At 39.1% G+C, this 26429-nt stretch overlaps 1 protein-coding gene across 3 annotated transcripts; it reads left to right on the plus strand.

The window, feature by feature from the left end:
• Positions 1-17492: 17492 nt before the first annotated feature.
• LOC109209369 lies at positions 17493-25523 on the plus strand. 3 transcript variants are annotated; one of them, XM_019372628.1, is made up of 10 exons: positions 17493-17930; positions 18642-18725; positions 19905-20301; positions 20396-20532; positions 20614-20717; positions 20808-21029; positions 21242-21736; positions 23186-23607; positions 24393-24486; positions 25082-25523. In XM_019372628.1, exons 1-10 carry the CDS (start codon positions 17730-17732, stop codon positions 25215-25217), a joined length of 2292 nt encoding a protein of 763 aa, XP_019228173.1. In that variant the 5' UTR covers positions 17493-17729; the 3' UTR covers positions 25218-25523. The 3 variants fall into 3 exon arrangements, with proteins under 3 accessions (XP_019228173.1, XP_019228172.1, XP_019228174.1); XM_019372627.1 differs by having other exon boundaries at positions 19905-20297; positions 20392-20532; XM_019372629.1 differs by lacking the exon at positions 18642-18725 and having other exon boundaries at positions 17494-17930; positions 19905-20297; positions 20392-20532.
• The last annotated feature ends 906 nt before the right edge of the window (positions 25524-26429 follow it).

Raw genomic sequence — 26429 nt, forward strand, 5'->3', positions numbered from 1 at the left:
TTGATCCGACGGCTCGGAACTGATCTCTCACTAACTATATTACTGTCTGAACCAGCCCCCCCCCCCCCCGAATTCTAATCCCGTTCATTACATCTCTAACTCACACCCAAAGAAAACCCTAGCCGCCCCCAAGTTCCTTCGCCAGCTCCTCCCTCCTCCGCCGTGGTCCACCGGCCGGAAATCGCCCCACGGCGGCGGACCACCACCATTCTCCCCCAAATTTACACCCTGAAATCCCCATCCCCTCCTTATTCTCAATCTCCAATTGATTTTCCTCAAATCCCTGCCGAATGGCTCAAATCTTAGATCGAAATCATGCCCAAAAAATCTAAAGTGCTCCAAACACCACCAAATTCCTACCATATACTCTTCACCCCCTCCTCTTTCCAAAGCCCCAAACCAATCCCCTCGAATCTCGCTTAAATTGCCCCAATTTCAGATCTAAGACTTTGAAAGAAAACCAAAACCCTAAATTGTCCTTTTCCTTTCGATGGTTTCATAGGCTCGATTTGAGTCAAGGTTTATGCTAATCGATTGTTCTGGACAAGAACAATCGATTAGCGTTAGTTTTGGCTTATTTCAAGACCGCCGGATTCCGACCAAGTCAGCACTGACCAGCCTAGCTTTGTCAAATACCATCGTTCGTTGATTTGCTCTGTTTGTTCTAGCTTTTCCGGCCAAAATCAGTTTGTTTATGTTTCTTCTTTTCTTTTTTAGTTAGTTATTTTTATTTTTATCATTTAAGTGTCAATCTTATTTGTTTTGATTGCTGGTTTATTTAAATTTCAGTAAATAAGTTTACTTAGTTAATCGTTTTAATTAAATATAGTTCGATGCATTTGGGTTAATTAAATCAGGCTAGTTCAATATGATAGAGTAATTAAGGGTTTGCTTCTTTTCAATTGGTTTTATGTCTGATTTAGTCGCATGGTTTAGGTTCTCCTTTTCTTTCTTTAATTGTTAGTTTCATTATTTGTACGTAGGTTCAAGTTTTTAATTAGGTTTTGATAATTTGCTTATTCTGCTTCTGCCATCAATTTTAGTTTAAATTCAGTGTATTTAGGGTTAATTAGATAAGCAGTTTTCGTTTATTAATTAGTTTAGTTTCTAAGTTTAAATTAAATCAGCATGTTGCTGTTTCAGCATGATTGATTTGGATTCTTGATACTTTTTTTTTTGTTTATCCTGATTTGAGAGTCAATAGAAACCTTAGGGGCCTAATTGAACTAAAAGAGTTTAGGATAGAATTGAGGCAGTAAATCAGAGGTTAAAATGGACTTTTACCTAGGCCAAAATCAGAATGTTCTAAGAATATCACAGATGCCCCTATCCTTAGAATAAAATGCTGGAATTGGATAAGAAAAGGACGAACAACTGTACAGAAATGTTGTACTATTCTGCAGCATAAGGAATTAGGTCAGAATATTCCTTTCTTGGATGATTTTTGTGCACTCTATAAAAGAGAAATATTCCCTCACTCACACACAACAATTACACAATCATAGACAATCATTAGCAATCATTAGTATTATTCTCTACATAAAATTCCTCTTTTCTCTGAAAATTTCAGATTTGAGAAAATCTCAGAAAACTTCCAAAAAACCTCTCCCCTTCTGTTAACAAGCTAGAAACGATTTGAAATAGAGAGTTTTCTAGGGTTATTTGGTTGGGATTTCTGGTTTTCAAGTGGTTGATTTTTGTTTTGAAACTCTAGGATTCACTTGGTTGCTGGGCTGTTTGAGTTCTGCTGCTGCTCCTTTCTTCTTTTTGGGTTTCTTCAACCAGTGCTTTCTCATCTTATAAGTTGCTATTCTTTTTGTTTTTTAAGGTACTGATTCAAACCCCCCCTATGTAACTGTTTTGTTGATGAATTATAAAATATCAAGTTTACAAGAATGTGTGTAACAAATGAGTATTTTCCTTTGTGTTTGTTTGATTAGCATATTTTAAACTTAGCTGATGTGATTGCAAATAGAGATATACTGATATGAGCATTTGTGTGAGTTTGATACATGTAGTCTTCCTAAAATTGTCAATATCTGGACTCACATAAGATGAAACTCTCTGCTGATTTTCTTTTACTTTAGCTATTAAAGATGTTATCCATGCCTTTCATGCTTATAAATGACTTTAGTGTAATGTTTGCCTAGTTTGAAGTCAAGTAGGCTATAACTTGTAGATTTGACCACTGATTGGTCAAATCCGCATGTATTAAAGCCCAGAATTAGATATGATAGTTGATAGTGTATTAAAATTTGTATGTAATTTTGTTGTTTTGGCATGAGAATGGCCACAAAGTTGTTAGCTGACCCTGGGCTAGTACCTGCAGATTTGGTCACTAGTTGAATCCTGCTGTTCTAAACACGAGAAGAGACCCAGCTTTGATGGACAAGTCATGTTCAAAAGAGGCTCGGATCCTTCATGATATGAAAGTTGTAATAATTTAGCTTTGAATATGATTAGGTTATGTAATAAGTCTTGATGTAACGTATTGATTTTGGAAGATGTTTATTTCGGAAGACTGTAATTAACTAGGATTTTTTTAATTCATATACTGACATCTATGTTATGAGTCTGATTATATTGTTATTACATTTTAAATAATAGTGATGCAATGGGCCAGGTTATGAGCCCACTCTGTAAAGATGACAGGGCTGTTATTTGTTTAACGTGGGTTGAGTCTGAGGCTCAGATAAAGCGAAATGAATCTGGGCCTAGGCTGTTAGGCTTGGGCCCTAAGCTCAAAAAAAATTGGATCCAGTTGTAGAAGTTCTCTTTTATTATAAGTCACAGAGTAAATACGTGCTGTTATTGCAATTCATGTGGTTAATTTTCAAATTAGAATTGTGTTTGATCTTTGAATATTTTTTTTACTTAGAAGCAAATTGAGATATAATTGTGATAAGCGTACGACTATGGCTAAAAAAGGCAAAAGGCAGATAGGCCCAGCTAGAAAATACATAGCAACTGGGGCCGCCTAAATTTAAGCCCAATGTGGATCGCTTGATTTAAGATTCAGCATGATATCCTGAAGTCTTTTGACTTCTGGGCCAAATCGTGAGCTCAATTACAGCCTTCGAAGCTGATTTGTTCAATGAGCCATTGCTGGCCCAAAACAACTGTCCAAGATAATTCAAAAGGGCATAACCTTAAGTTAAGAAAGTTCTAGTTTAAACTTCACTTAGGATCCTTAGTCTTATTTAAATAAACTCCCTTAGTTAAGATAAATTGGGGCGTGCCATGCCAAACCAACCTATAATTCATGGCCCTCAAAAATTAGACCAAGAGATAATACTTATAGAAAAGGTTTGAGGCGTGCCATCAATTAAATCATCCATGGCCCTTACAAATGTTGCTATTAAAATTGAACCTTCGTAGTTGAATTAGGTGCATTCTTTACATAATTCATGATAGCTACGGGTACGGTTCCCGTGACGTGGATGTGATTTTTAATTAAAATCCGGGTGTACATTTCATGTGACCCAATTTCAATCTTCAACAATGTTAAATAAAGTGTGTTGCGAACCACGGGTGCATTTCATGTAGCGTGGTTTGTGACGCGTTTTAAATAACGTTGAATCTTCCTAAATAATTAAAAGCGGTCATAGAAGCTAAAATGCACAATAGGTTAAAACATGTAGTAAATCAGATAATAGGCCAATTCTAATAGTTTAAGCGACCGTGCTAGAACCACGGAACCCGAGAATGCCTAACACCTTCTCCCGGGTTAACAGATTCCTTATCTAGAATTTCTGGTTTCGCAGACTTTTAATAAAGTCGAAATTTCCTCGATTTGGAATGTTAAAATAAACCGGTGACTTAGGACACCAAATAACTATTCCAAGTGGCGACTCTGGTAAATCCAATAAAATAGTTCCATTTCGATTTATGTCACTTTAATTGGAAAAACTCCCTTATATTACCCCCCCTCGGTGTGGTAAAAAAGGAGGTGTGACAGAGATCATCAGTAATTATGCATATGTACCTCGAAATCGGCTCACATGGACCCGGTACTGATGAGGTCTCTTCAACCTTAAAATCGAAAATAGTAGGGCACCTTGCCGAAACGAATTCCTCAGAGTGAGGTTCCGCCGCAGCCCCGTTGCCGGCGAGTCGTGATGAAGAGGCGGCCTCCTTTTGTGGTACAGTCTTAGAAGTTTTCGCCATTATAGAACGGAAGAATAGGGAATTAGGATGGTATGCGGTTTGCTAAAAGCTCAAGAAATTTGGGTGCAAGAGTTGCAGAGGAAAGGGATTTTTGAAATAACAAGAATAGGAGGAGCTTTGAACGTAAAGTTTGAATAAAGGAAAGTTAGGGTACTTATAGCTTGCTTGTGAAGGTTCAGAACCCATAGTGGCCGACCAGCAACTGACAGGAATTTATTGCCTTGGTAACTAGACCGACGGGACATTTCAGTATCCATTTGTTGCTTACGTCATAGTCGGGTGTCTCAGTGACCGTTCGTCGCATACGCCATGGCCCATCGAGACGGGATTCGAAATTTCATATCATTTCTCGTCATTTTCTCTCCGAGAAACGAGGGGACTATCTGTATACGGTCAAAATTGGGCCCGCCCTTTGTGTGACTAATCGAGACTAGAATATGATAGGTTAAGGTTCGACCTCGTGTTATATCAAACCATGGTGCAACGTTAGATCATCGAGCTCATGACCCGGAGATCGATCAAGACTGAGATGGAGCAAGATCAAGACCGAGCAAGATAGAGTGTGACGACCCGGCAAGTCATCTCATGAGTTACCGCTCTGTTTCCCTCATTTCTGCTTCTTTATGCTTCGTTATCCGTGTTTTATGTGATCAAGTTGATTAGTTTGCGTTCGTTGTGGATTTAGTAAGAAATGAGACACTTAGTCTCTTTTAAGGAAGCTTAAGTTGGAAAAGTCAACCGGATGTTGACTTATGTGTTAGAGGGCTCGGATGTGAGTTTCGATGGTTCGGTTAGCTTCGGGAGGTGATTTATGACTTAGGAGTGTGATCGGAAGTGGTTTTGGAGGTCCGATGTAGAATTAGGCTTGAATTGGCGAAGTTAGTATTTTGGTGATTTCCGGTTGGTAGGTGAGATTTTGATCCGAGGGTTGGAATGGAATTCCGAGAGTTGCTGTAGCTTCGTTATATTATTTGGGATGTGTGTGCAAAATTTCAGGTCATTCGGACGTGGTTTGGTTGGGTTTTTTATCGAAAGCGTATTTTAGAAGATTTTAGAAAACTTAGGCTTGAATTCGATGTGAAATGATGGATTTGGTGTTGTTCGAGGCGTTTTGATGATAGGAAAAAGTTTGAATGAGGTTTTAGGATGTGTTGGTACTTTTGGTTGAGGCCTCGGGGGCCTCGGGTGAGTTTCGGATGGTCAATCGGACCATTTTTATTTTTTAGAAGTTGCAGATTTGCTGTTCGGGTGTTGCAGAGATGTTGGCCTTCGCGATCGCGTAGGAGGAATTTGAAAGGCAGGAATTTAAGCCTTCGCGTTCACGTTTGAGCATCGCGTTCGCATGAGGCTGTGAGATGGTTCTTCGCGTTCGCATGAAGCTTCCCGCGTTCGCGTACAAGGATTTGTGGTTCAAAGGTCGTTGCTCTTCGAGTTCGCAGCTAAGGGCTCGTGTTTGCATAGTTTGGAAAAGGGAAGCATCGCGTTCGCAGTGTGAGGGTCGCGTTCGCATAGAGCGTTTTTGAGGTCTTGGAATTTTTCTCTTCGCGATCGCGAGGCTTGGGCCGCAATCGCGATGAAGAGATATCAGAGCTGGGCAGAAAGTTTATAAAACATTGCATCCGCGATTTTGAGTCATTTTTCCTCCATAGTTGAGCATTTTGTGAGCTTTTTGAAGGTGATTTAAGAGGGATTCCAGGAAAATTGATTGGTGGTAAGATTTTTGAACCTAAAACGTGATTCTATTGTGAAATTAACCTAAAAATTCATGGAACTTAAGCCAAAAATGGAAGAAACTAGGGCTTGGGATTTTGAAATTTGATTTGGGGATTTGAAGGACCAATTGGGGTCGGAATTGAGAACTATTGGTACGTATGAACTCGTGGGAAGATAAGGAATCTAATGATGTAAAAATTTCTGAGTTTCGAGAAGTGGGCCCGGGGCTCGGGTTTTGGTAATTTCGGGATTTGTGCCCGTTATTGATTGTTTTTGCTTGGGCTTTGTTCCCTTAGCATATTGTGATGTATTCGCTCTGATTTTGGATAGATTTGACGCGCCTGGAGGCCGATTTAAGGGGCAAAGGCATCACGAGCTAGAGATTTCGTCGGTTCGAGGTGAGTAATGATTGTAAATGATATTCTGAGGGTTTGAAACCTCGGATTGCACATCGTAGTGCTATATTGAGGTGAGTTGCACGTCGGATAGCGAGCGTGGGGTAGAGCACCGTTGGGGATTGTGACTTGGTCCGTCCCGATTGATGAATTTACCGTGTATTTGACTGAAACTTACTTGTTATCATCGTGATTTGGGCTGATTGCCATATTTGGGCTTCGTGCCAACTATTTGAACCCTTCGGGGATTATTATCATTGTTTTGACTTATTGCTTGAACTCAGTCATGCCGATTTCTACTGTTTTTACAATTCAGCCATTTTTACTCAGTTTTGAGACTTAAACGATATTTCTAAATGATGTTTTGGGTTGAGAACTACTGTTTTACTAATGCCCGAGGGGCTTGTGATGATATCTGACTGAGTGCAGCCGAGGGCCATACGTGAGGATACACTGAGTGATATGAGGCCGAGGGCCTGAGATACATTTATATGCCATGAGGTGGCTTGAGTGATGTGAGGCCGAGTGCCGAGTGATATGAGGCCGAGTGCCGAGTAATGTGAGGCCGAGTGCTGAGAGTTGATGCGACGAGGTGGCTTGATATAGCACTTGGGTCGTAAGGGGCCCCTCCGGAGTCTGCACACCTACAGTGAGCGCGGGTACCCATTGTTCTGAGAGTGAGCCCGAGGGGCTGGTACTGTTCTGAGATATTGCCCGAGGGGCGTACCTTTATGTGTTCATCTTTCATATTTACTTGTCATTTTTACCTGTTATACTGTGGTATTTGTGCCCGAGGGGCGAATTTTCGGTGCTTATCGACACTAACTGTTTTGCATTCATTGCATAACTGTTGAAAAAGTCATTTTCAAAAGAGTTTAAACTGAGCTAACATATTTTTAAAGATTTCACAGCTTTACTGCTTTTCTCAAAGGGTTTTACGCTGCTTCTATACAGCATGTTGGTTTACTTTACGTGATTTCTTACTGCTCAGTTGTTATTTACCTTTATTACTCACTGAGTTGGAGTACTCACTTTACCCCCTGCACGTNTGTGCAGATGCAGGTATTTCTGCACCCGATAGCGGGTTTTGACTAATCGGAGGCAGAGTTATCGGAGTTAGCAAGGTGACTACTAGCGTTCGCAGCACCACTTTTCTCCCTTTTGTTTATCAGTCCTGTTTCGTATATTTCAGATCTTGTAGTTGTATTTATACTCTAATAGATGCTCGTGACTTGTGACACCCCGTTTTGGGTTGTGTCGGGTTGTACTTCTGCTAATTATTATCATTAAATCATATTTAAACTGCTTATGAACTGTTTAACTGTTTTAAGAAGATGAATTGGGTTTAGTTGGCTGGCCTTGTCCCCACGAGAGGCACCATCATGATCGGGTCTGGGTTTGGGTCGTGACAAGTTGGTATCAGAGCCTAGGTTACATAGGTCTCACGAGTCATGAGCAGGTTTAGTAGAGTCTCGCGGATCGGTACAGAGACGTCTGTATTTATCCTCGAGAGGCTGCGGAACCTTTAGTAAAACTTAACATTTATGAATTCTTATCGTGCATCCTTGATTCAGCTTGAAAAGTAACTCTTTCAATTCTTTCCACGCGTTCGCATGCGCGCATGAGCGCTCAGTATCAGATGTGCCTTGATGGCTTGTGATTCCCCGATCGAGGGGCGAGATATGATCTCTGTGAGTTTATGATGGGCCAGTCTGGAGGACTTGAGGCCGGATCTTTGCCTATGGCTTGAGCACCGAGGTGCTGATTGTGTGAACAAGTGTTTTTGAACTTATATGTTCGCTAGTGTCCCTGTTAGTGGAAGTGACGGTGTTGGCTATGTGATGAGTATGTTAGTACTGCGAGGTGTATCCATATGATTTGGAAGCGACGAGAAGGGTCTGCTGAATGATGGAAGAACTATTAGATGCTTGAAGTCCATCTTGATTCGAGGTATAGCCCGAGTTATGGGCGTGTGAAGAATCTTTCCATGTTCCTAGTTGGGAGTGAAGTAAATTTCATGTTGCGGTATGAGTCCAAACTCAGGAAGATCAAGTGACTGCATAATGCTTGTGACGATGGAAGATATACAGAAATGTTAGTTGGAGGCAAAGCAGGTGGGTTATCTCCTGCGGAGTGTTCTAAGGTTGTGTGATCCTTATGTTGTCTATTAGAAGATCTCATTTGCAAGTGAAGAATATGTGTTGAAATCTAAATTGGATCGCCTAGAGAGTGAGCTTGTCTGTTGCGAGGATGAATGCGAGATTTGCAGAAGATTTAAAGTACCAGATGGTCTGTGTTTCGTGAGCTTATGAAAGATTGAGTTTAATCTCACTATGACATTGTGGCGCAATAGAGTATATGCGTTATGAGTTATTGGGTGTGTTTTGATCTATGGCTTCGAGCCAAGTGGGGGAGTTTGCTATTGATTAAGCTGATTGCAAGATTAGGTGCTATGTTTGTTCCAGTTTGAGGCGTGTTGGTGAATCAGTGATGGCTCGCAGAGATTGAAGTCGAGGATGGCTCGAGTGAAGGAAAATTTTGACAAGGTTATATGGTGCTTCGTAGGTGTGTGAGAATCACAGGATGTCTTAAGTTGTTGTTGGTAAAGAATGCTCGGTGCATAGAGCAGGAAGATGCTTGTTTGTATTGGGATGAGGTCGTATCCTGCGGTGTCAGAGTGCTAATGAGGCACGGGTGGTCCTGTTCGTTTGATCAGGCTAATTGCAGTGTAAATAGAGTAAATGACTCTCGAGAATGGTTCTAATGTGTTCAAGATTTTACATGTAACAATCAGGTGTCTTAAAGTTGTATACGTGGTTAGAAACTGAGTTTTTATTGGAAGAGGTCAAGACTTGTGGTATTTCTATGTTAATTATGGGATTCTATGTATCTGTATCAGGAAAGTAAAGGTAATGGATTTAGATTCGCAGGAAGTTCTTCGGAGTAAAGTATTCTGGAATGTGGTGTTTCTGGGAATGTTTAAGAAAGTATTCGGCGACGTATGAGCCTTAAACGGTGTGGCTTTATGCTTGGTTCCGTGTGGTAAGTCTGAATTGAGGATTGTGGTGCTACAGCAAAAAGGAAATATCAAGTTGAAGATGAATCAGAAGGAAATTTAGACAGATGGGGTAATTTGGTAGTAGATCGGACCGGTATGGTAAGGATATGATTTGTTCCTTGTGTATGTTCATTTTGCGGCAATGCTCTTAGGTTTTGACGGCTTGCTTAGCTTGGTCGAGTTAGAAGGATTCAGTCCTAGCAGGTCTGATTTGTGCAAGGGGAACTCGGGGAGTTCTTGATGGGTTTTACTGCGGTTTGGAGATGTATATTTTCTATGGGCATGCGGAGCATGGGATGTATAGTGATTTTCTTCTAGGTGGGACCAATGGAAAGTTCTTGACTAGTTGAGTACGTAGATGTTTGTGGCTCGGAAGGGAGATAAAGTTCTCATGTTATCCTAGGATGGTATGGTATATGCGATATGTTGTGAAGGATTGACATTTGCGTGTGTAAGGATTACGGTTCAGTTCTGAATGGAAAGTCATAAAATTCTTAGGCGGCACGGGCAGTTTTAGGTGATTTGAGAAATGAGCCTCAGATGATTAGGGTGAATGATCTTCAGATGATTAAGGGAATGGTATTGCTAATCATAGTGATTTGACGAGGGTATATGTTTCAGAAAAGGCAATGTGATTAAGTTGATAGTACTTCGGTAGTACTGTGGTGCTTTCTTGTTAGATCGACTGCTGATATTCAAGTTTGCTTGATGGCACAGGGGAATTTTAGAATATCTTTCATAGAATGATTGGGTACTTGAGGTGTGATATGTATTCGGATGGCGGAATTTTGGATCAGGTATGGTGATTTATGTGCTACATGGAGTTGGAGATTGGAGGTTCTCATATTCAGACTATGTTGTGGTTGTAGATCGTGTACATCGGCATTGTTTAGTGACTATCGGGGTTTGGAGACCCGAGCGGACCTTTTGTTGCTTGGGATATTAGATATTGGATGTGATATTGGGTTCAGACTGGTTGTTTCCGTGTTGTGTTATTCTGGACTATTACGATAAGACGGCGCTGTTGGCTATGCCGGAAAATGCCATGGATTGAGTGGCGATGTTCAACGGATTATGCCCTATTGGGGATTTTTATATTTCGAAGACCTAGCGGACTGCTGGGAAGGATTTGTCTCTATTAATTGGGATCTTGTGATGAGTGTCGGTGCTAAGGCTCCTCATATTGATTCAGTTTCGGTGGTGATGGACTTTTTGGGTGTGTTTCTTGTGGCCGGGCAATGTTGTTGATTTCGGTATTGATTTGGTGTCTTGCACCGTATCGTATGGCACCGGCAGAGTTATAGAGGTGGAAGGAGCAGCTTCAGGTTTCCTTGATAAGGAGTTCGTTGGCAGGCCAATATGGGTGAGTGTTCTATCTTGAGTCGGCTTGGTTGGCTCCGAATGGCATTGTTGAGGGAGGTATTGATTCGACCATTGTTGATCTTATCAGTGATCTGGGGAGATCTATGAGTTACCTTTCTGTGTTGCGAGGTGTTATGATTTGTTGGTTATAGGCACATATGGTGCGGTTCAATTGGGGTCTCTTAGTGGAATTCAAACAGGAAGAGTAATTGGGCGTTGCCCGGTGAATGGTGTATCGGTTATGTCCTATCGGGTTGCGTGGCGTATGTTATTTGTTTCACCGTGGGTGTAATGATTTGCTTTAGTTCCAGACATCAAATTGTGCGTGGCTATCGATTTTGAGCATAGTGACTTGAGGTGTTTCATGTGGAGCACTGTTTGGATAGGATCGCGCATTGTAGCTTAGCTACATGGAGATAAGACCTTTCGGGGTAGATTCATGTGTTCTATTTCTATGATGTGAGACAGGTTCTCAGCCTTGTGTTGTGATGGTACTGGTGAGCTTGAGGTGCAGCTCTTTCATTTGAGTCACTTTCATGATTTGAGTATCTTGGACCGTTGCTTATTGGTGCACGTATTATGCAAGTTGTGGCTTAGACCTATATTGATGTGTCATGTCACCAGAGTGGTGTGTTGGATTAGAGGAGATCGTTGGGATCATTAATGAATACGAACAGATTTGATTTCAGCTTGTTGGAAGGATAATATCGAGGTTCGGCTCGGAAATTGCCATGGAATTTGCCAAAAGAGAAGTGGCTTCGTGAATGGTCGATCTGAGGAATGGTCATGGTTTATCGTGTATTTCATCTATCGTTGTCAATATATGAAAGTGTTGGAATGAGACTTTAGTTGATAAGAGGTTTTCTACCAATATTCGGTTGTTATGGGCAGCTGCTGTGAACAGAAGTTATCGCTACGAGTGTTTGAGTTATGTGGTATATCGTGTGATTGCACCGGGGATTGCAACTATGGGTGATTACAGCTTGTTCGGGCTTATTCTGGGTATAGATGTGAGATTCTGATCTTGTGAATGGTTTCGGAAGTGGAAATGTGGTTCTAAGGCTTATGGGCTGGATTGGGTTGTGAAATTTCAGTTGCAATGTGTTGTCGGACCTATATGAGATAGGGTGACGTGGGATCACCCCCGGGTATATGCATGGTAAGGTTATTCAATGATTGGCTGGCTTTTGAAACAACTCTGGGCACGTTCGAGGATAAAAGTTTGATTAAGTTGGGGAGGATGTGACGACCCGGCCAGTTGTCTCATGAGTTACCACTCCGTTTCCCCCATTTCTGCTTCTTTATGCTTTGTTATCCGTGTTTTATGTGATCAAATTGATTAGTTTGCGTTCGGAGTGGATTTGGTAAGAAATGAGACACTTAGTCTCTTTTAAGGAAGCTTAAGTTGGAAAAGTCAACCGGATGTTGACTTATGTGTTAGAGGGCTCGGATGTGAGTTCCGATGGTTCGGTTAGCTCCGGGAGGTGATTTATGACTTAGGAGTGTGATCGGAAGTGGTTTTGGAGGTCCGATGTAGAATTAGTCTTGAATTGGCGAAGTTAGTATTTTGGCGATTTCCGGTTGGTAGGTGAGATTTTGAGCCGAGGGTTGGAATGGAATTCCGAGAGTTGCTGAGCTTCGTTTATGTTATTTGGGATGTGTGTGCAAAATTTCAGGTCATTCGGACGTGGTTTGGTTGGGTTTTTGATCGAAAGCGTATTTCGGAATTTTTTAGGAAACTTAGGCTTGAATTCGATGTGAAATGATGGATTTGGTGTTGTTCGAGGTGTTTTAATGATAGGAACAAGTTTGAATGAGGTTTAGGATGTGTTGGTACTTTTGGTTGAGGCCTCGGGGGCCTCGGGTGAGTTTCGGATGGTCAATCGGACCGTTTTTGTTTTTTAGAAGTTGCAGATTTGCTGTTCAGGTGTTGCAGAGATGTTGGCCTTCGCGATCGCGTAGGTGGTGACGCGATCGCGTAGGAGGAATTTGGAAGGCAAGAATTTAAGCCTTCGCGTTCGCGTTTGAGCATCGCGTTCGCGTAAGGCTGTGAGATGGTTCTTCGCGTTCGCATGAAGCTTCCCGCGTTCGCGTACAAGGATTTGTGATTCAGAGGTTGTTGCTCTTCACGTTCGCAGCTCAGGGATCGCGTTCACATAGTAGTGTTGGAAAAGGGAAGCATCGCGTTCGCAGTGTGAGGGTCGCGTTCGCATAGAGTGTTTTTGAGGTCTTGGAATTTTGCTCTTCGCAATCGCGAGGCTTGGGCCGCGATCGCGATGAAGAGATATCAGAGCTGGGCAGAAAGTTTCTAAAACATTTCATCAGCGATTTTGAGTCATTTTTCCTCCATAGTTGAACATTTTGTGAGCTTTTTGAAGGTGATTTAAGAGGGATTCAAGGAGAATTGATTGGAGGTAAGATTTTTGAACCTAAAACGTGATTCTATTGTGAAATTAACCTAGAAATTCATGGAACTTAAGCCAAAAAATGGAAGAAACTAGTGCTTGGGATTTTGAAATTTGATTTGGGGATTTGAAGGACCAATTGGGGTCGGAATTGAGAAGTTTTGGTATGTATGAACTCGTGGGAAGATAAGGAATCTAATGATGTAAAAATTTCTGAGTTTCGAGAAGTGGGCCCGGGGCTCGGGTTTTGGTAATTTCGGGATTTGTGTCCGTTATTGATTGTTTTCGCTTGGGCTTTGTTCCCTTAGCATATTGTGATGTATTCGCTCTGATTTTGGATAGATTCGACGCGCGTGGAGGCCGATTTGAGGGGCAAAGACGTCGCGAGCTAGAGATTTCGCCGGTTCGAGGTGAGTAATGATTGTAAATGATATTCTGAGGGTTTGAAACCCCGGATTGCACATCGTAGTGCTATATTGAGGTGACTTGCATGTCGGATAGCGAGCATGGATAGAGCATCGTCGGGGATTGTGACTTGGTCCGTCCCGATTGATGAATTTACCGTGTATTTGACTGAAACTTACTTGTTATCATCGTGATTTGGGCTGATTGCGATATTTGGGCTTCGTGCCAACTATTTGAACCCTTCGGGGATTATTATCATTGTTTTGACTTATTGCTTGAACTCAGTCATGCCGATTTCCACTGTTTTTACAACTCAGTCATTTTTACTATGTTCTGAGACTTAAACGATATTTCTAAATGATGTTTTGGGCTGAGAACTACTGTTTTACTAATGCCCGAGGGGCTTGTGATGATATCTGACTGAGTGCGGCCGAGGGCCATATGAGAGGATACACTGAGTGATATGAGGCCGAGGGCCTGAGATACATTTATATGCCACGAGGTGGCTTGAGTGATGTGAGGCCGAGTGCCGAGTGATGTGAGGCCGAGTGGCGAGAGTTGATGCCACGAGGTGGCTTGATATAGCGGTTGGGCCGTAAGGGGCCCCTCCGGAGTCTGCACACCCACAATGAGCGTGGGTACCCATTGTTCTGAGAGTGAGCCCGAGGGGCTTAGAGTGTTCTGAGAGTGAGCCCGAGGGGCTGAGATTGTTCTGAGAGTGAGCCCGAGGGGCTGGTACTGTTCTGAGATATTGCCCGAGGGGCTTACCTTTATGTGTTCATCTTTCATATTTACTTGTCATTTTTACCTGTTATACTGTGGTATTTGTGCCCGAGGGGCGGATTTTCGGTGCTTATTGACACTAATTGTTTTGCATTCATTGCGTAACTGTTGAAAAAGTCATTTTCAAAATAGTTTAAACTGAGCTAAGATATTTTTAAAGATTTCACAGCTTCACTGCTTTTCTCAAAGGGTTTTACACTGCTTCTATACAGCATATTGGTTTGCTTTACGTGATTTCTTACTGCTCAGTTGTTATTTACCTTTATTACTCACTGAGTTGGAGTACTCACTTTACCCCCTGCATCGTGTGTGCAGATGCAGGTATTTCTGCACCCGATAGCGGGTTTTGACTGATCGGAAGCAGAGTTATCGGAGTTAGCAAGGTGACTGCCAGCGTTTGCAGCACCGCTTTTCTCCCTTTTGTTTATCAGTCTTGTTTCGTATATTTCAGACCTTGTAGTTGTATTTATACTCTAATAGATGCTCGTGACATGTGACACCCCAGTTTGGGCTGTGTCGGGTTGTACTTCCGCTAATTATTATCATTAAATCATATTTAAACTGCTTATGAACTGTTTAACTGTTTTAAGAAGATGAATTGGGTTTAGTTGGCTGGCCTTGTCCCCACGAGAGGCGCAATCACGACTGGGTCTGGGTTTGGGTCGTGACATAGAGTCCGAGCAAGATCGAGGATCGAGCCAAATAACGGAAAGGTAAAATATCCGCAATCGATCGAGGATCACGGCGAAAATCCTGGCACGTATCCAGAAGAGGCCGATTAATTAGCTAATCATGAGACTTCTTACCTCATATAGAATTGTATCAAGAGTAGGACTCCCCTACTATATAAAATGGGTCTGATCATTTGTAAAACACATCATATTTACGCAACATCAAGCAATATACTGTCATTTTCTAGCTTTCATCATCTTGTTATTTTGTTCATACGCCACTTGAAACATCTTTGGTTCAAGGGTGATTGAACTCGAGGGCCAAGGCTATTCAATTCGTGTAGTTTGCATTCATTCTTTTATCGTCAATTTCCATATAATCTATATTCTCAATTTGTGCCAAGTTATATCACGTATCCTTAAAACCACGTATACATTCAGTTGTTATCCGTTTTTCAGGGTAAACACTTAATTATATAAATATTTTGCTTACACCTTTGAACTTAAACTCTTTTTGGTTTTGAGATTAGTCAAAGGGTATCTACATTAATAAAGTATGATCTTTCTAAATAGTTTAACTGTAGGTGACTTGAATTTTGTGTTAGCTAGCAGTTAGTTAATTCAAGCAGCAATTGAGCAATTTTTTTTTTTGGGGGGCACAACAATTGAGTAAAGAATTTAACATCATAGTTAGCAAAAAAAAAAAAAAAAAAAAAAAAAAAAAATTAACATCATAGTAGTATTGCATGAATTCTTGCAAGTCTCTTTTAGTTACTTTTCCAATATTTGCAAAAACAATTTTTGAGCTCACTGCATAGCAACACCATCATCTTTGAAATTTAACAATAAAATTTGATTATAATGAGTTATTTCCATAAACTTGGGTATTCTTTTTCGTACAAAATATTTTTAGATAAGTACATAAATCTTTATTGACAATCAGCAAGAATCAATAGAAAATGCAAGTCTCGTATGATATACTAGATCCGGCTTGCTTTCAAATATAATTAAATTAAGAGTTAAGTTTATGTGAGCTCGTCAAACATTTTTCGTGTAAGAAAATTTTCTTGAGTTTTGTTATTTTAAACATCAAATTATAAAATATTTAAAGTGTAAGCTTCATTCGATAGTCCTAAACTTTAAATAGCAAAATTTCGGCTTCATTCAGTAAGGATTACAAGGCCGGGCATGTAGTTTATAGGATAGGAAGAAGTACTATGTATGCATATACACTTCATTCCTTCCCTTTTACAAACATAAAACACCTGCATCAGTTGTTTTATGTTTTATCTTTTATTGCTTGACCATCATTTAGAACTAGTAGCATTTACTCTCTCAAAGTTTATTTATGACGATTCCATTTGAAAAAGTTTACTTGCATCCATAAATACTAGATTTTGATGTGGAACTAGGAGGAGACATTTAATACTGGAATCATAATTGTAAAAATAATTAAAAGTGAAACCTTCATAATTCAAAAAAAAAAAAAACACAAGAATTGCATGCCTCTAAAACTCGTCACTCTTAATTATGAATATTCGCTCTAACAAGCTAACTCAATCCTCGTTATCAGAGTGGGTCGGACCCCAATACTCTGTTTGGATCATTGTTATCCATCGTTTCATAATGTATTGTATTGTATCGTATCTTATCGTATCATATTGTATTGTATCGTTTTATGAATACAACATTTAGATAGATTGTATTGTTTGCTGTTGATAAATAATATTTTGTTGTTTGGTTTGTTGTACCGTACTGTACTGTAACTGATAAGTTTACTAAAATATTCTCAATTATTTTAAATATTAAATTTATCAAGAATTATGCATATAAATAATTTAAGAAAATTTATTTCAACTAAAATAAAAAATAATTATCATTAGAAAACAAATAATAAAGCACGATGATAGAGAAACAACCAAGGCTGTGCAGTTGGCAAAATAAAGGAACAGACATAAATAAGTAACACTTTGCACACTCGAAAACTACTAATAGTATACAACTAATCGGAGATTAAAGTAATTAAAATTGAAGTTAAAATCAAAGTAGGAGAAAAACAAAACAAAAAGAAGGCAAACCCTATTCTTACTACCTTTGACGTTGGAGTTGGGAATAGTAAGCGGCAGAAGGAAAAGAGGGACGAAGACAAAGTAGGTTAAAGGTTGGAGATTTGGAGTCCAAGAAAAAGGTAAAGAGTAAAATATAATTTTGAAGTAATAGGTTAGGGCATAATTGGAAAGAAAAATAGGAAACAATCCCACCATCAAATCAGTTAATTCAAAAAGTTGGACTTTTCATTGTTTAACAATACAATACAACCAATTTTAACAAAACAATCAAAACAAACATTATTTTGGAATAACAATAGGTAAATGATACAATCTAAAGTTACAAGTCTATCTAAATATTATATTCATCAAAATAATATAATAAAATATAATTTAATACAATACTATAAGCAGTAAAATCCTATTAACTAGGCAAACCATAACCCAAAAATAAATAAATTAAAAAAACAATAAAAGAATAAAGAAGAAAGAAACATTTTCCCCACTACTCGCAACTTCCAAAGCGAATCTCTTGCCCAGTGAACCTTCGCTCATTTTGTTCCCGATCTACTCCTTTGCCATCTCCTCCTTGAGCTCCAAAATCCCTAAAAGATCTGTCAATAACCCCGAAAGTGATCCACAAATGGAAGATTAAGATACCCATTTTGTCAATTTTCTCATTCGAACGTCGAAAAATGAATAGACAACAAGTTGGGTGAAAAATGAGAAGAGGCAATAATAGAAAGTGCAGGCTTTGGTGGCCAACGCATCTATCTTCTTTAAATCAATTGAATTTGCATTCCTATGCTTTCTTATTCGGTTGGTTCATTTCTTCCTCTGAAGCTTCTTTCGACATTGTTGTCGCTTTTGCTTGCGATGAGTCTGCCCTTCTTTCCATGACCACCACACATACGAATCTTGAGGTAAATTTCCCTAAATTACCCTTTTAAATATTCATTTTTTACAATCTGGGTTGATATGAATTGAGTATCTAAGTTAGTGGTTTCAAGTTTGTTGTGAAAATGGTAAAAAATGAAGTGGGGGAGGTCTCAGGTTCAAATCTTTGTGGGGCAAAAAATATATAATGGATTCTTCCCATATACCTAAGCATTGGCGGGTAGAGTGACCCGGTACCTGTGCTGGTGAGAGGTAGCAAGTACCCGGTGGAATTAGTTAAGGTGCGTGCAAGCCGGCCTGGATACTACTATCATAAAAAGAAAGGGCGAAAATGGTGAACTGGATAATGCCTAAATGTGAAAAAGGTTGAAATGGGTTAATCTCAAAATGTGAAAACAATGAAATTTGGTGTGCTAGGAAAATGTTTATATGTGGAAAGGTCAAGTGGATAAAGCTTGAGCTTCATTCACTCTCCTTTTTCAGTATTTGACACTGTATATGGAGATGGACTTGGTAGTGAATTTTTTTTTATGTTGGAAACTGTGTAGAGTAAAAATTGTGATGAATTAATTTGTGATTGCTTGCTGTGGTTGTCAGTTGTGACAATTGCTATAGTGAAAGGGATTGCTCTGTCAGTGACAATAGAAAAAATAGAATCACTTTTCCATTCATATCTCTATTATTGGTTTATCCAATGTTGAGCCCTCATGTTATGTTGTCCTGCTCCTGATGTCCAGGCTTGGGCGTACCGGGAAGGGGACTGGTTGTTAAAGTATCTACATTGGTCTTATCAAAAAAACAAAAGTGTCCCACTGGCTGAGGTAACTTGTTGCTATCTCCTCGTATAGCCTTGGTCCGTTATGAGTTTATGACCTCATGCGCTAACCTTTGAGGTTGAATAGGCCCAAGTCCATTTTCTTTACATGGTATCAGAGTCTGACTCATCTGTATTCTTGGTTTCTACAATGTTGGGTTTCTACATTATGTTATCTATGGTCTAGATGTCTAGTCCTGGGCGTCCAGGAAGGAGGGTGTTAGAGTATTCCATATCGGTCGAGTGAATGGATTGTTGTTTCCTTGTATAATCTTGGACAATTTTCACCTCATGAGAGGTCCTGAGTTCAAGTCTCTCCACCACCCATTATCCAAAGGAACTTTTATGTGCTTAGCCATGAAAAAGAATTAGGTCCGCATGTTGGAAGCGTGTTGAAGATATAATTAAATAAATAAAGTGTAACCTCTCTAGTAACATAAGTTCTTAACATGATATACATAGTATTATACCTTATCAAAAAAAAAACAGTATTATTTGATACTTGTTTGTATATAAATGAATAAACTGTGTCTTGATTTTAAATCATTGAAATGAGAAGTTACCGATTTCACTAAGGAGATTATATATTTTCCGGACAAACTAAAACAAAGAGGTCATAGCTCATTTATAGTGGGATGGAGATAGAGGCGGATCCATGATTTGAAATTTATGAGTTCTGGATTCTAGGACAATAACCTCAAGTGCCTGAATTTATTCTTATGTACATATTTAGTGTATCTCGTAACACATATACAGGTTTTGGCCAAAACTACTGGGTTCTGCCTAACCCATATCTTAAAACCTACATTTACCCCGGGATGGAGAGAGTATTAAAGTAAGCAAATAAAAGAAGTGAGAATAACTTGGTACAAATAGAATTATCAATGGTCGTTGTAGTGTGGGGTGCGACTCTAAGTGGCTTTTGTTGACAGTGAAGATAAACCCAATGTCAATTATAGTTATGTTAGAATTATAGGATATTGTATTGATATCACTTAAACTGTGTAACTATCCCATGCTACTGTACAGATTTGCTTCATTTATACAGATAACTATGTTCTTTTTCATCACATGTGCTATATATTGTGTGAAAGATAATTTTATTACTTTTACAAGTTTGTTGTGATTACTTATCGGCTTATGCTTTTGTCTAAATTTTTTATATGATTTCTGTCTCATTTGTTAGAGGGTTCTTCAAGGCATAAACAGAAAGATGCCTGTACTTCTACAAGATAAAAGCAAGTTCTCTCTGCTTGGTTATTATGCAGCGGATTGTAGCAGCAATGGGAAGCTGCTAATGGTCAGAGGCAAAGGGAAAAAGCATATCAACTATACTGATAAGAGGACATGCTTATGTGCGGACGAACTTGCACCTGAAGGGAAGTGTGGAAGATGGAGATGTGGATGTCACAAATTGGATGTGATACTAGAGCAGTGTAGGGCATCAGCTTTAGAGGATAACATTTGGGCACAGATTGTATGTGATAATTCTCAAGCTGTTGGCAGAAAAGTACAGCTAATACCAAAAGTGCATCATATACATAGGAAGGGTGAAGCCATATTCCAATTAGATGTTCACGTATGTAAGTCATAATCACCCATACAACAACCTCAGATTTCCTTGACTTATCTGGTAGTTCCTTATTGTTCTATTTTGTTCAAAATAAACTCAGGTAGTGTTTTATGGAATTCCTGTGTTTGGTGGCCACCATTACTCATTGGGTTTCAAGAGTTCATCTGAGGGGGTGACAAACCATTGCAAGAAGCCTGAATGGGTTAAGGATCTTAACAGGAAGCAGCCATATCTTGACTTGGTATATTGATTATGAAGTTTAGTCTTACCTTCACGGTAAACTGATTCTAAACCGTTTTTCTTTCAATTTTCCAATAAACAGGACGCTGTAATTCTATCTATCAACACTGCCAATGCGGCTAAAGTATTTACCGAAGCATATTGTTCTGCCAAAAGATCCAGGGTTTCCTTCCATTTCTTTTGCATGTAATATCTTTTAAACTTTGACATACCTCCATTTTCTTCTGCTCCATTTGTTTCATCGCTATTTCTAATAGCTATCAAATGGCTTGTCAGGTTTTCTATTTTGACATGGCAACTGCTTGCTGTATTGCTTGCATCATTCTCAACTATCTTCTACGTCATCCTTCAGTCTTTCCATGTCTGTTTGAGCCATGTGTCCCAATCATATATCTACGTCGCATTGGAGAAGGTATTCTGCAATACATGTAAAAATCTAGAAATCCGGTGCTGTCAACTCCTGTATTGGCCAGTTTTTCTCAAAGATTATGGTCTCAGGTAAACTTTCCCTGATAACCTTATTCTCTGAACTCATCCTGCCATGTGTCTTCTGTGTTATCTGGATAGTGCGAATTGGATAAGGAGGATTCATATAGTGAACCCAAGTGATTTGAGATTGAGGCGCAATTTATTGAGACATGTGTATTCTGTGTTTTCCTGATCTGCTATCTTATTATATTATTCCTTCACTAAGCTGACTTGTATTTTAGGTCTCAATCTTGTGTGGAGTATGCTGAGAAAGCAGCATTTCACAAACATTCCATGTGGACAAGCCTTGTAGTTGATCTACTTCTGGGGAACTTTCTTGGCATCATATTGTGGTGTCGAGCAAGAGAAGCTTGTGCATGGGTTTCAAGTTTTTCTGAAAATGCCACTAACTATCTTCTGCGTACTGGTTGTGTGTGGCTTATGGGAAACCCAGCGGGATTCAAGCTGAACACTGAGCTAGCTGGAGTTCTTGGGACAATATCCCTGATTGCTATTCAAATTTGGTCTACCATTTGGTGGTTATTGGGTTTATTCTTGATTCATCTCATAAAAGTAGTTGCTGTATTTGGTTCGTTGTTTGGGCTGACTGCAGCAGCTGCTCTGATCATTGACACAATTTCACTAGCAACAACACATGTTTCTACTCTTCAGTGGTTGCTTACACTGCTCTATTCGTGGCAAATACAGGCTGTAGATGCTTTATGGCGACTTTTCAGGTATCTTACACTATAATGCTTTATGCACTCTAAAGTATCTTATGGATTGGTATTGTTCAGTTGATCTAGGGGTATCAAATTTTAACCTGTTGAGGCTTCCAAAATCTTTAGTCCTTTTTATCCTTTTCTTCGTACCATACAACAGAAATTGACTCATTCTTGTAGGCTACTCAGTAACTTCGGAAATAGGAGGCAAGCATGGTGTGAAACTTCACTACTCAACAGTAGGGCTTCCAATCTTTCTCTCTAATCACCCTAAAAACCAAAAAAAGATATTTCATCAAAATTTTAGTAAAGTTTAAGGTGAACCAGTTAGCCCCATTTAAACTTAAAAACCAATGATCTTTCCTTGGTCTGTAATGAATTTATTCAACAATTATTCATCCAAGTGACTGGCAAAATTAAGGGATAGTGGCAATGGAGTAAGGACTATTTATTGCTGAACAGCAGATTGAAAAATCTCACCTTTTGCTAGGAAAGAAACTGCAGGAAAAGAAGGAACAGAAAAAAGGGGATAGGGAAGATCAGGATAAGGAAAATAAGGTGGATCTATGCATTAGGGCCATTCTGTGAGTAGGAGAATGAGGAAGGGGAGGAAGAGGATTTTCTCAAGGTTAATATTATCAACATAAAAGAGGAGTGTGGTTATCGAAAGGGGAGTGTAATAGCTTCACATTCTACTTTTGTTATTCATTTTGTGATCTGCTGGTGTTTTTAGCAGCTAAAAAGAAAGATCATTCACCAAAAAAACGTAACATTGCTATCTATGTTCTGGTTAATAACCATTCTTTAACTTCTGTGAACCAAAATGTTCATTCTGGACAACCTATTTAATCTATGCTTTTTATTATATGTTACTTTCATGTATGGTTTTGCTCTACAAACTTTGGTGTCTTCTTTCACTCCCTGTTTTCCACTTTGCTAAACTCAGTCACTCTCTTGGCTGGGTTGCATGGTTTTCTAGAGTAAATGGTGATGGTGCTTTTTCGTCTTCAATTTCTTCCCGTGGTTTCTTTTCCCAAACTGCTAGTTCACCAAAAAACTCCTTAAGACGAATATTGAGTTTTCTATCAAATAAATTGCCAAATTCAAGTATAGAGGAATAAATTGGTCATGGACAGCTACCAAACTTTTGCTTGTGTTTTCGCTTGAGAGGACTATTAACTGAATTATTTTCACAAAATCACTATTATCATTTTTTGGGTCTGCGTACACGCTACCCTCCCCAGATCCCACTTGTGGGATTATACTGGGTATGTTGTTGTTGTACTATTATCATTTTTTGCAAACCAGCATCAAGCATGTTGCTCCTTTGAGACTCACCGACTGTAAGATAGAAATAGGAAAGAACAATTTGTATGGATCCCTTTGTTCTTTGTTTAGTTACCAGTTGCTTTGCTGTCGTGTGGTTTCTTAAAACCAATAACAGCTTGTCTCCTTTAATTACAGGGGTAGGAAGTGGAATCCTCTTCGTCAGAGACTAGACAGCTACGCGTACAGTGTGGAGCAGCATGTAGTTGGGTCTCTCCTATTTACTCCACTTCTACTTCTGCTGCCGACGACTTCATTGTTCTATATTTTCTTCACCATTATGAAGACAACCATTAGCTTTGTCTGCATAGCCATTCAGTTTGGCATATCTATAATTCACGCAACACCTTACATTAAGATTTTCTTTTGGTTCACGAGGAGAAAACGATTTCCTTGTGGATTATGGTTTGATATTGTTTTGTGTCAGAGAAATGCCACCAATTCTTCAGAGATTAAATCTGCTGAAAAGACTGCATCAGGCTCTAAGAATTCTCGCCGGGCAAGCTACTGTAGATCGACAGTTCTGGTTTCATTTCTTCACAGCAATTTTTTGAACTTAAGTAAGTCCCTGAGCATTAATGTTTAATCTTAAGATTTTGTGAGCAAGGTCGTGAATGATTTTTCTTGCTTCTGGAGTTTGTTTGTATAGGATAGGAGCTCACTTTTATGCATTTGGCACTTTTTATTGCATTATTTATCTACAATTTCAAAAAAGAAAAGATCTATTTGAAGTTCACTTTCGGTGCAACCTTTCTAGATTACCCTAGAAGTGGCTTTTCAATAAGCTATATAGGATACTACTAGGAAGATAGAAATTATTCTACTTCTCTTGTTGATTATGGACTTCCTTTTCATGATAACCTAAACTGTATGGACTATTGTGCGAAACACTGAGGAGAATCTGAAGCTCAATTTACTTGATCATTTGTTATCCTTCTTATTGTAATGGTCCTTTTAATGAAGATACCTTAAGAAAATGATCTTTTTTGTTGGAAACTTTAAATGGTGATTTTGCAATCCTGCACTTTTATGGTGTAATCCCTCCCAAACTTGAGAAAAACTTGCTCCCGGTAGTGTCACTTCTCCCTTTCCAAATAATAAAACCTTTCTACTACCACTGTAGTGACACTACTGAAGAAACAGAATAATATACTGCAAGCTTTCACATGATGGTTGTCGTTTTACCATGTCAATGAATCAAGCTAGAAAATAGAACTAGCTTCTCTGTTATCAGCATATTATACTTTCCCTTCCTTGCTCATGGTTCTAAAACATGCTTGTTTGTTATTTGTTCTTTTTCAAGTGTGTTTATTGTGTTCGGTAACTCTGCAAAAATCTGATGCAGGACAAGTAGTTTGGCCCCATTATAGAAATGTTTTTTCAGATGTGTCTAGATCTTCCATTGCATTGTCAGCTTATGGAGTTCTTACAGGGAAAAGGTATTTCAACTTGCCTTTAGCAGATCTTCTACACATTTTAAGGAATTCTTAGGATGTGTTTGGTATGACGAAAGTCGTTTTTTCATAGAAATGTTTTCACGAGGAATTCATTTTCTCGTGTTCAGTTACCAGAAAATGTTTTCCGTGGAAAACCTTTTCCATCAAAAGGGTAAAATGACTTTCCTCACTTATGCGCGGAAGTCATTTGCTTTACGATTATCTTAATTTTTAACTTTATATTACGTGCTCCAACTAACTGTTAGACATTATTATTTATCTTTATGACTCTAAAAACAGTCCTTTAAACACTCTCTAATTTGATAATGTTATTATTAATGTTTAATGTATATGCTTTCAAGAAAATTATTTTTCACTCACCAATCAAACACCGGACCCTGGGTGCGGCACTTCGCTGGACCCTATGTGAATGCGGGGGGCTTTGTGCACTGGACTGCCTTTTTTTTTTAACCAATCAAACACCGGAAAGCATTTTTCCGGAAAATATTTTCCATGGGGAATGACTTCCATCATACCAAACGCTCGTAATCTTGCTAGCTTTTTCACTTCTCCGGTTTACTTTCCCATTATATTGCAGAACTCCATCAGCTCCAAAGATTGGTCTTCCCCCGACGTTGCCATGGGTGTCTATTCCATATAAAGAATACTGGCGCCTTTGCCATGAAGCTGTCCTCGCTTGCAAGCAAGATCGCAACTGCCAATTGCACCGGTAGTTGTTCAAAAGAGAGACGACAACAAAAGAAAAACAAACAAAAAAGAATTCTTTAGCTTGCTATTTCACATACTGCTTTTCCATACGCGAATTCTTCTCATTATTCTCAGTGTTAGGAATTGTTTCATTAAAACTTTGTACACGGGAAAGGTAGGGTGGAAAGGTAAGCTATTTGTGTATAGTTAGAAACGTTTTTGGCCATCTTTTATCCATGATGCAGCAATTTTGTTTGGTTATAGGACTGAATATTGATGAATGGTGTAATGTTCTTTTCCTTCTTTGGAGTACTTACTCAGGTTCATCCTAATATTTGGTACTCTAGTGAACATCTTTTGGAAGTGTTGACAAGGTTCTATCTTTACTGAGGTGCGCAGAGTTAACGAGGTGGACATAGTTGTCGGGTACCTGTTAGTATTCAACGTTGGTGAACATAGTTACCGGGTGTGCGCAAGCGCGGACATCATATAAAAAATACAAGGTTTATCTTTTTTCTTTGGAATATCTTTTGGAAGTTTACCATAGTTGACGTTGTAGATATATCCATCTAGTATTCTATTTGTCCCAAATGAAAGAAGATGGCGTGGTTCCGAGTACAAAAGTTAACACATCTAATTTTAACTTCTTATCTTCTTCCATCTCCAACGAGAAAAAAACTCACTGAACAAACTAGAATCAAGTATTAAAACAACATTAATAAACCCAGTGTAATTTCACAAGTGAGGTTAGGGGAGGGTAGAGTGCACTTAGATCTTACTCCTACCTTGTGATGTAGAGAGGTTGTTTCCAATAGGCCCTCGGCTCAAGAAAAGATAAAAAAAGAAGCAGTAGCAATAGCAACAACAACAATAAATCCAGTATAATCCCAAAAGTAGGGTTGGGGAGGATAGGGTGTACGGACACCTTAGATAGAGATGTTGTTTTCAATAGACCCTCGGCTCAAGGAAAAATGAAAAGAAAGCAATAGCAACAAACAAACGAGATGGCTTTAGACAAATCCGTAGCAAATATTCGATGAAATAGTACTGCCTCTTTGTTTTTGTTATAAGAATGAGATAATGAAAAAAGATACAAGGAATTAAGTGACATTTGTCTATAAGAGACTCCTGTAAAATCAAATCAAAAAACATTTTAATGAGATGAAATGAAACTAGGTTTAACAGCCAATGAGACAGAAATTAGTTTATTTATTGTGTTTTCTCTTTAAGGTGCACCG

The sequence above is a fragment of the Nicotiana attenuata genome, unplaced genomic scaffold (assembly GCF_001879085.1).
Source record: "Nicotiana attenuata strain UT unplaced genomic scaffold, NIATTr2, whole genome shotgun sequence".
Taxonomy (NCBI): domain Eukaryota; kingdom Viridiplantae; phylum Streptophyta; class Magnoliopsida; order Solanales; family Solanaceae; genus Nicotiana; species Nicotiana attenuata.